Source organism: Serinus canaria, chromosome 6 (assembly GCF_022539315.1).
Source record: "Serinus canaria isolate serCan28SL12 chromosome 6, serCan2020, whole genome shotgun sequence".
Lineage (NCBI taxonomy): Eukaryota > Metazoa > Chordata > Aves > Passeriformes > Fringillidae > Serinus > Serinus canaria.
Window position 1 is genome coordinate 15,879,250 of NC_066320.1, and position 10,560 is coordinate 15,889,809.

The 10,560-nt window shown below is 47.9% G+C and overlaps 1 protein-coding gene across 1 annotated transcript; it reads left to right on the forward strand.

The window, feature by feature from the left end:
• Positions 1 to 2,700: 2,700 nt before the first annotated feature.
• ELOVL3 (ELOVL fatty acid elongase 3) lies at positions 2,701 to 6,097 on the forward strand. The gene is made up of 4 exons (XM_009087707.4): positions 2,701 to 2,840; positions 3,575 to 3,706; positions 4,914 to 5,065; positions 5,655 to 6,097. The coding sequence occupies exons 1-4, from the start codon at positions 2,728 to 2,730 to the stop codon at positions 6,074 to 6,076; spliced, it is 819 nt and encodes a 272-aa protein (XP_009085955.2). The 5' UTR covers positions 2,701 to 2,727; the 3' UTR covers positions 6,077 to 6,097.
• The last annotated feature ends 4,463 nt before the right edge of the window (positions 6,098 to 10,560 follow it).

Below are 10,560 nucleotides of genomic sequence, written 5' to 3' on the forward strand. Positions count from 1 at the left end.
GACTACAGGGCAAATAAGATGTAGGGGAGCTCAGTCACCACATCAGAAACTAGTTCTCTCTCCACGTGTATTGATGAAAAAGTGAATCTTGACTAGAAAACTAAAACTCTTGTTGAAGATAGAAATTTAATCTTTAAGTGAGAATTGAATCTATTTAGGTCCACCTCAAAGAACTATTATTTCTGGAATGCTGTAGACGCAGTCTAATGGGACCCAGCTCTCCATAAGGATCCACAATGTTATTTCATGGTCCTCACAAAATTGTCCTTTCTCTTTGAAGTCCTACCTAGCCATTTTGGGCTCAGAATAAAGGCATGGAGGCTTCTGTTCCATAGGGTCTCTGTCTCCTTCCCACTCAGTTGGAGGACAGAAGAATGAAGTGCTCCCCTCCCGTTGAATTAGGACTGCAGCCCTGATACTCCTGCTCTGTGTGAAGTCTTGCTGGGACTCCACTTCCTCACCTGCAGCAGCTGAGCTCTGTGCAATTCACTGTGATGTGTGAAAACTAGCTCATCTGTTTATTTGCACGTCGCTCTAATTTCTATATAGCATGTCAGCTGCTAAAGCCTTCTGAGTCCAGCAGTGTTTCTGAGCAGTGCCAGTCACCAGGCACTGGGCTTGGCAGCTCTCTGCACCCTAATCCACCCAGATCCAGGAGGCCAGACAGATGCATTGACAGCAGGGATAAAAGAGGATAACAAGGATGTCGCAACTGCATCTGGATTGTGCAGGTGAGCTTTCAGTCTGTGACAAAGCCTTTCTTATTAAGCAAGACATATGTGCCAGAGGATGCTAAGAGCCTCATCTCTGCTATCTGCTTCTGTTCTTTACAGGTGTTGTTCTTGTTCCCATCTGCCATGGAGACACTTGGGGAGGGCTGCCAGCTGCCTGCTCAGGTGGTACCAAAGAGCTGCAGTGTCATGAGCTCCTCCTGTAACTGTACATGCCAATACCTAAGGGATGGATGGACAGACCTGCCCTAGGAGAGGCATTGATCTTGATCATGTGGCATGAAACAGTTTCAAAATGAAAACTTTACTGAACCTAAAACTAGATTAGGGATAAGAAATTATGTCAATATCAGGATGTTTTCTACTCAGCTAATCCAACTCATTCTTGCATGTCTCAACAGGTATTTAAAGGTTTTTTCTCGTCTCATATCATGTCTTTCATAAAGGGAGCCTTGTTTAATGGTTACTAAAGCATAGGTCAAAAAAGCAGGTATTTTGTACTTGTAGTGCCTCAAAGAGGTAACAACTGTACTCCATCAGTGAATGCACAGACAATACGCAGGCAAAGAAGTCAGCAACATTGAAACCATTGTCAAGAGCATGGAGAGGGATAAATTTATAAGGTTCCCAACATGGCTTTGCTGCTGAATAATGAGACTGAACATTGACTTTTACGCATTAGAAGTGCAAAAAGTTTGTGTTACTGTGCTGCCTCTTCTCTGCTCTTACTCTTGGCTTTATTGGTGATTGCACCTGTTCTTGGTGGTGTGCAGAAGCCCTTGTAACAGATGAAAGTTTCCTCCAGCATGTACCTGAATAATCTTCCTGGTAATGCTACTGCCCAAAGTAGGTGATGAAAGATGAAAGACAAGCGACCCAGGAATGGAGACTGCACAGTCCCTGACCTTCAGTCCTCTGGAAGGGGAAGGACATCCTTGGTGCTGGAAACACTAAAGTGAGAGCTGTGCAAGGCACAGTGGAAGCTCATGCTATGTACAGAGTGTTTTCCCTGTGTGGGGTATGGTAAAACCACTGCTGACATGTGTAAGCTGAACTTTCCACAGATACATGCAAGTGCTCTGCCAAATTGAGAGTGTAAGTCAGGGGTGGTGCAAAAATCACCAGGGGATTTTAATTCTTACATGTCAAACTCCTTCCAGATTTTCTCACACTACTGCATTGTCAAATACAGAGAAAATTGTGGATGCCCAATCCCTAGAAGAGTTCAAGGCCTGGCTGGATAAGGCTTTGGGCAGCTTAGTATGGTGAAAGATGTCCCTCCCTATGACAAAGGGGTTGTAATTAGATGATCTTTAAAGTCCCTTTCAACCCAAAACATTCTACAATCCTATAAAATGTCTCATCCAGGCAAATCTTCCCCTGTTTGAAGAGGCAGCAGTTAAGCAGATGACTTGTGCACAGGCACAGTGATGCCTGCATGAAGCAAACCACTTCCAAGTTTGTGAGCTTTGCAGGGTGCAGCTTTGCACCTGTGTAAAGACATAACACTTGGGAGAGACACCAAGATGAATGACCAGAGGATACAATGAGATATGCTGCATTCAGGGAATTTTGACTGTGCTGGAGCCATTTCAGCTGCAGGAACTTGAGTAGGAGATTATCCAGAACCCATCTAGCTTCCAGCAGCAGCCAGATGCTTTAGTCTACGGTGAAGAAGGCACAACAGCTAACCGCAGTCAGGGTAATGGAATTTCTGCCTGCTGCTGGTGACAATGTTGGAATCACCTTGCCCATCTGCTGAGGGATGAGCTGGGCTGGATGGGGAACGGGAAGACCTCCCGCCCAGCCTGACTGGGTGACCAGAGCCTCCCCCTTCTTACCCAGCACAAGGAGTGGGAGGCTCCGGTTCTCCGTCGGACCGGGCGGCTCCCGGTCCCGCCTCCCGCCGCGGTGTGATGTTGGGGCGGAGCGCATTCCCGGGACTATATCCACCGTGAGGCGGGCGGGAGTGACTTGCTTTGGGTCGCTCCCGGGGATGCTGACTATGGAAGCGAACATTGATCCGTCGGAGTTGCAGCCGCTGGGAGAGTATGACTTCGAGAAGAACTTTGATCACCGGGCAGCCAGGAAATGGATGGAGGAGAATTGGTGAGAGGAGAGGAGGTTGCTGACCTGGTGCATTCCAGACCCTGGGTAGTCCTATCGGGTCCTGCTGCTTTTAGCAGAACAAGTGTGAGGATCTTCAGTTCTGAGGAGGAGAAGACTGGGGGTCTCTGGTTGCGTACCTGAGGCTGTGGAGGATGGGGTGCAGCAGTGCATGTGGCAGAGCAAACAGTGGTGCAGGTAGGGCTGCAGCTTGTAGGGGGATAGTAATGTGGCAAGAGGGCAAAAGGCACCCACGGATGGCCACTGCAGCCCTTGCACTGGCTAACAGGGTACTCAGCCCGGCCATGCTGCACTAAAGCCTTGGAATGTGTGGGATATAACACAAGGCACTTGAGGCTCCAGCTTAAATGAAACTGGCCTTTTTAGACATCCTGTGCAGACATCCTCTGTCTGTAAAGTCTCATGAGCAAAGGGATAAGATGCATTGATGTGTTTGCTTTGGATTCTGCTCACAGGCCACCAGAATCTGCCTCTTCCCATCAAGGTCTTGTGGAAATCTCCATGATGTAGCACTTCACTTTCTTTTGTGCAGTCCCCAGGGTTCTTGCTTGCTCACTGTCAGGGCAGGCTTTTTTTTGTGACCAAACCCAACTTTAACATGAGAATGGGAAATCTTTTGTTTCTTGGTAAGAGTACTTTCCTGGGGCTACAGAAGTCTGGCTAAAAATAGGTCAGTTTGGGTCTTTTCCTGACTGTTCCCTCTTCTCTACTTGCAGGCAAAAGTCTTTAATTTTTTCTGTTATTTATTTGATCCTGATCTTTGGAATCCAACATTTCATGAAGGAAAGGAGGCCCTTCAAACTGCGTGGACCACTGATCCTGTGGTCTTTCAGCCTGTCTTTGTTCAGGTAAGAGCCTTTGTTAAATCTGGAGACAGCTGTAGACCCTTCCTCAGAACTGGATTGATGGAAAGTTCTGGTTATCCACTACATCACTAGGGAAATACATAATATTTTCCTCTTGAAGGCACTTTCCAACTAGGGGAGTGACCTGCTTATACTAGTCATTTATTTCTCACCAGAAATACTCCAGCAAGAATGAGTTGCAAAAGGATCTCTGGGGAGAGTGCTTGAAAATCATTAGTGGGTAAATTTGAACATGAAGCCTGCAAGAGCATACATCTTGCCTCATTCAAAGGGTGCCCGCCAACTGAAAGTTTGATTTGAGGTCTATTCCTCTTTAAAATTTAGATTTCTTTCTCTTCCCCTAACCACACCCCCTGCTCCCCCATTTCTTTAATGCTGTTGTGTAGGTGGTGGGGAAAATTCTGCTGCACTCACAGAAGCACAAAAGATTAAACTAAAATGTGCTTTCAAACTGTCCAGTCTTATTGAATAGGTTTCTTGCAGTGGCCATGAAAATGTTTCAGCAGGTGCTCTGTATTTAAACTAGCATATGTAAATTTTAGAAAATTTCCCTCATCTCCATAACTTTTTCTGTCTCTTTGGTGGGACAGAGAAAAACTAGACTACTGCCTCTGTAACTCCAATTGGCTTAACAAGGTCAAAGGGACGCTGGTTGTCCTCTGTCAGGGCAGAGTATGGCAGTGGTCTGTAAAATCATAAGGTGTGGTAGAGGGGAGGTCAGGGGATAGCTGTTCATGGTCTGTTCAGAGACAAACTTGTGCTAATGAAACGGGTTGATAACAAAGAAAAAGTGCTATTTCTTCTCATAAGCTGTAGGAGTTGCCTGCCACAGGAGGTTATAAGTATTCCCAGTCCTCTGGGCCCATGTTGAAAGGCAGGACATCAGGAAAATTGTCCTCCATTTCTCATCAGGTAGGGCAGCTTTTGCTCAAGTGCGTCTTCAAGCAGTGGAAGCAGGGGGTGCTTCCCTGAGGGGAGCACTCCTTCATGCTGCTTTGTCTTGCAGGAATAGGTTTTAAATCCTTGCTAAAACTTGTTAGGAAGTCTAAGACAAAGGTTTGTTTAAATGTCTCTGAGATTGCCCTGAGCATCAAGATGGAGTCAACTAAATATCCATGGGTGCAGAGGTGTCAGAGGCTATGTTGAGGCCCTGGGCACAGCGTTCAGCTCTTCTCTGGTTTTCTTGCAGTCTCATTGCAGCCTGTCGGATATGGAAGCAGATGGCCTTCCTCCTCCTTACCAAGGGATTTAAGCAATCAGTGTGTAGTCAATCATTTTATGTCCATCCTGTTTCCAAGTTTTGGGTATATCTATTTGCACTGAGCAAACTTGTTGAAATGGGTGAGTCAAAAACTTCTTATCCTGTGTGTTTATAATTGCTTTGCTTTCACAAGCAGATTTTCTTTTACAGGTCTCTGTCCAAATGTTACTTGGAGAAAAGGGTTGCTTAGCTTTGCATGTGTCACTTGTTTTCTTGCTCCCTATTGCTCGACTCAGATGATATGCTTGCTCTCCATGGGCTTGCAGCCTGATGCTACTGTTCGAGTTTGATCCCCAGGCCGGTGCCTGGTCTAGGCAATTCTGCACTGGAACAACCATGGCGAGGGGGCAGCAGATAGGTAGGGAGGGTTGGGCTTTCCACACAGCTTTCATAAAAAGAAGTAAAGAAGAGCCAGTTGGAAATACTGTGCAGGTAGATCTGGGAAAGCAAGCCTGGTGCAAGGGGCTCTTATATTCCAAACGTGCCAGAAGATAGGGTGCCTAAATCGTCCTCTTCAATACAGATGATTTCAATGGGAACCTAGGCTTTGGTGGGATCAAACCACATAATGGCTTCAGCATTGACATTTGCTTCATCTGTTTCATGTGAAAACTTGTGCAAATGCTGTGCTTTCACCTGACTAATGATATACCTCTTCCCCAACCCCAGGTGACACTCTGTTCATTGTTCTCCGGAAAAAGAAGCTCATCTTCCTGCACTGGTACCACCACGTTGCCACAATGATTTTATCCTGGTATGGCTATAAGATAATGGCAGCTGGGGCAGGTTGGAACACAGCCTTAAACCTCAGTATCCATTTTGCAATGTACTTATACTACACTGTGGCAGCCATGGGCATCCGGGTACCCCACTCCATCACCATGCTAATCACCACTTCACAGATTGTGCAGATTACAGGATATGTAATAATGAACATCTTTATGTTCTTCTGGAAGGATGATAAGGTCTGCCGATTTACCTGGCCACTGCTTCTCTTTTCAATGAGCTTGTATACCACTTTATTGGCCCTCTTCTCCAACTTCTTCGTGAAAACTTACCTGAGTAACACCCAGAAATCAAAGTGGAATTAAAACCAAGGGATGGAAGAAGAGATCGGGATGGAAGTGGAGAGAGAGGGAGAGGAAAAGGGGAAACTTTTTGCTTCTGTCTGGAGCCTAAGTGCCTGACGGGATGGGAGTGATGGGGTTTAGGAAGAGATCACTGTGGGTAACAGCCTTCAGAGTAACTTGCACATTGGCCTTTGGTGTATCTGCCTTGCAGTGGGTGGCATGCCAGAGTGAGGTGCAGGTCGTGGCAGGCTGGTAACAGGAGAAAGGGGAAGAGGCTGGGGTCTGGAAAACTCTGGGTTGTGGTTCTGCTTTTCCTTCTTTGCATCATTTGGGTTTGCCTTGTGCCTCACTTCCCTCCTGGGGACTGATAGAATCCTGCATGCACCAAGACCCTCCTTGGAAAAAAAGTAGGGAAACTCCTCTCAAAGCAGTACTGCCCTCTCCATGGTCTCCATTTTTGGGGAAGAACAGAGCCCAAACCTGCTGCTACTCTGCAGGGAAGCCCTAATAGATTGCTGGTGAAATGGAAAACTCCTGCTGTTTTTTTTAGGTTATGTAGGGAGGGGATCTACCTGGGCTCGCTCTTCTCCTCTGTGATGCAAGGAACTGAATCCCATGAAATTTAATGGCTGTTACCTGTGGTGTGCCTCTTGTACAATATTAATCCATCTATTTGACTTGACTAGCTACTGTCTCAAACCCTAAAAGATGAGCAGGGTCCAGCTCTGTCCTGCAGTGGGTTATGCATTACCAATGGTCCCAGCCCATGGCCAATCTCATGGGCTGGGAACAGAAGGTCCCAGAGTCAACTCATCTCTGAGTGCATTTGCCACTGGGTGATGTGTTAAAACAACTAATAAATACTGTCATGTATGGATTGATTGATTGATTGATTGATTTCTTTGATGCCTTTTTCATACCTGACCTTTGTACAGAAATGTGAGAGGAATGCTTCCTCCTCTATCTTGATACTGTGTCTTCCTGAAGGTTAGTGACACATCCAGCAGGCTGTCCCTCTGTGCTTACCCCTTCTGCAGTCATCAGCTGGTCATGCTGCCTGAGCGCCTTTGCTCACCACCAGGGAGCTAGAAATGAGAGAGAGAGATGATAAAAAAATCAGGCTGTTGTTTTACCATCTGAAATGAGTATGTCACTGTGCTTCATAAAGTCAAGATGTGCCTCAGAGCCTGAGTCCAAGGGTCCAAGCCTCTGGGTGGGTGTTAACTCCTACCTGGTGAATGAGTTTTGGCCTCTCAAGGCAGTGGACTGGATAGTTGCCACATGGCAGTGGGCTGCACTTTCAGTGCTGGGAGATGACAACAGCCCTGTCCAGCCTTCTCTGACAAGGGCTCCTGCTCTGGACTTGGCAGCATGTTGAATAGTGGTGTAACAAACAGCACCTTCCACAACTGTGGGAAAGGCAGGAGCAGTCAGCTGAAGGCTTGGGGAATAGGAATAAACTGGCTTCCACATTTAGGTCTCTTGAGAGAGGGGATGGTGAACATATGGGAGTAATGGGGTGGCCTCTCTCCTGCAGAGTGCTGTTTGGGGCACTTTATGTAACAGCTGTGGTCCTGGTGAAGCAACTGCCAGCTCTCCTAACTTCTACAGCTGCCCCAGGCATGCTCCCTCAGCTGTGTCCAGCATCTGTGCCAACACAAAGAATCACAGAATCATCAAGGTTGGAAGAGACCTTTAAGAACATCAAGTCCAACCATCCACCCAGCACTACCACTGTAACCCCTAAACCACTACATCACATCACCCACCACCAGATCCAGATGCCTCTTAAACACCTCTGGGGTGGTGACTCCACCACATTCCTGGGCAACCTATTCCAATGCCTGATCACCCCAACAGTGAAAACCCTTCTAATACCTAATCTGAGTCTCCCCTGTCCCAGCTCTAGGCCATTTTCTCTTGTCCTCGCTGTAGGCAGAGTAGAAGAGACCAGACCCCAGTCTTCACTGTAACCTCTCTTCAGCAGTTGTAGAGAGTGATGAGGTCTCCCTGGAGCGGGGAGTATACGGAGCTCCAGGTTGCGAGAGCCGGTGAAGCCGGGCTGAGGAGTGGGCGGAAGCAAGGGGGGTGGTTTTACCCCGGGACTCTGTCGGTGTCACGGCAGTGAGGCGGTTCCTCGGAGGCTGTATCGGTGTCACGGCAGTGAGGCGGTTCCTCGGGGCCTCTCTCTCGGTCCCGAGGGGAGCGCGGCACGGCCTGCAGCCCGCCGCTAGGCGGCGCCGCCGCCCGCGCTGAGGGCGCTGCCGGCCGGGTCGGGCTGGGCCCGCACCGCTACGGCAGCGGGCCCTCAACGGGTCTGGGGCCGAGATTAGAGCCGCCCCTCACGTCTGTGGACCGATCTCAGCCCAGCTTTCACACGTACAGCAGCGGGCCCTGAACGGGTCTGGGGCCGAGATTAGAGCCGCCCCTCACGGCTGTGGACCGATCTGAGCCCAGCTTTCACACGTACAGCAGCGGCCCGGAGGTGCGCGCCCTCCCCGCGCTTCGGGGCTCTATTGGCAGCACGCACCAAGCAAGAGGAGTGGGAACACCATCCTCCGCGGTGCGAGCGGGACACGAGCCGCGGACGGTGCCGCGCTACTCCTGGGCTGACAGGAAGAACCGACGGCAGCTGCTGAGGACACCCAGCGTCGGTGCGCTCTGTGTGAGCCTTCAGACGCAGCTGCGGGGGAGCGGGGAGCACAGGCCGTGCTGGTGATGGGCGCTAAAGTCTGGCCTTGAGTAAGAAAAGTACAAGGAAGACAGTATTTAGGCAAACGGGTTTTTTTTTCTGACCTACTCGGTGTGGTGAACCTCGCACAAAGCTATCCCAGAATTAGTCATTATTATCTGTGAGAATTCCCGCGGAATTTCCCCTTCTTCAAAATCGGGACTAGGGCCAAAAACCCGGAACTGCTCGCAGTTAAATCCCCCCTCAAAAAAAAAAAAATTAAAAAATCAAAGAAAAACAAAAACACAAACAGAAAACCCCACCAAACAAACAGAAAACCCCACCAAAAAAACCAACACCCCCACAAAAACCAAACAAATAAACAAAACAAAACCCCACAACCAAAAAACCCACAAAACCAAACCAAACAAAAACCCAAACAAACAAACCAAAACAAAACCACAAAACCCCAAACAAACAAACAAACCAAAACAAAACAAAACCACAAAACCCCAAATAAACAAAAAGCGGGATCAAATAATCTCACTATGTGTAAACAGTGGAAATGTGGACAGGAACTATGTGGGCACATCAAGAACAGAATCTGGTCAAAATAATTCAGTTTTCCTCTCTGACAGGGTAAGGGCGTGGTGACAGAGAGCATTGGCTGCCAGTCAAGTGGCTTTTAAGGGTGATCTAGGTGGGATTTGGGTCGGTACAAAACCCACTGGGTAATTATATCCAGAGAGTTATCCACAGTCCACTGTTGAAAAGAAAGGGGTCTGTTGAGTGAAATTCAGGGACATCTGTTGTGAGTCTGTTTTTGTTCAACACTTCCTTTAATGATCTGGATGATGGAGGAGAATGTGCACTTGCTAAATTTGCAGATTGGGAAGTATCCAACGACAAAGTTATTTGCCTAACAGGTCTCCAGAGTAAGTGGGATCCTGCTAAAAATCGTGTGGTTGGGGTTGCAGTATCAACAAGATACATTTGGGCAGGTATTGGGGGCCTGTGAGAGAGAAGTCCTGGGTAAGGTCTGTAGAGCACCTGCTGTGTTTGTGCTGGACCAGAGAGCATGATGTCCAAGATCTGGCCCTGTGAGGAAGAAGCTAAATGTGAGAGGCTGAATTGACTTAGCTGAACCAGGAAGGCCCGTGGCATTTGTCAGACAGGAGACATCTCCCAGAGCACTCTGCTGGCAACTTGCTCAATTAGTTATTTGCTGTTTTCTGTAGTTTTTAAGGTTTTCACCATGGTTGTGTCAGTTGTTAGGTACCATTGTACAAAGTGCTCTCAGCTCAGAGCTGGTGTGTGGTTTGCCATCTCGTCTGGATCCTACTTGGTGCAATACCTCTGACTGCAGAAACAGACCCCACCATCTTCTCCATACAGAAAGGGAAGGAAAAACTTGAGCCAACTAGCCAGGCTGCACAGCCACTGGCCACATGATACTAGTTATCTTGTGTGGATACTGAGTCTGTCCTGCTGTGGTCTGGAGTAATGTTAATTTAAATGACTGCATGAAAAACCTCAGGCTGAAAAATCAGGACCTAAACTAGGTCTTGACTTTTCCCTGCTGGCTCCCAGAGGAGATAATGAGAACCATGTGCTGGAGCTGGCCTTCTGCTTTGCATAGTTGGACATATCTTTCATCCACTGAATCCTGAAACAGTCAACAAGCCAAGCAGCTTGTACTGCTTCCACCAGCCAAACATCATCTTCTCTGTGGGACAAGTAGAGGACCTCCACAAGCATCAGAGCAGCATAGAGAACCACCAAGCACAGGGTGGAGGTGCAGTGTGTGTGGAAAAGGAAGAAGGGAAAGATCAAG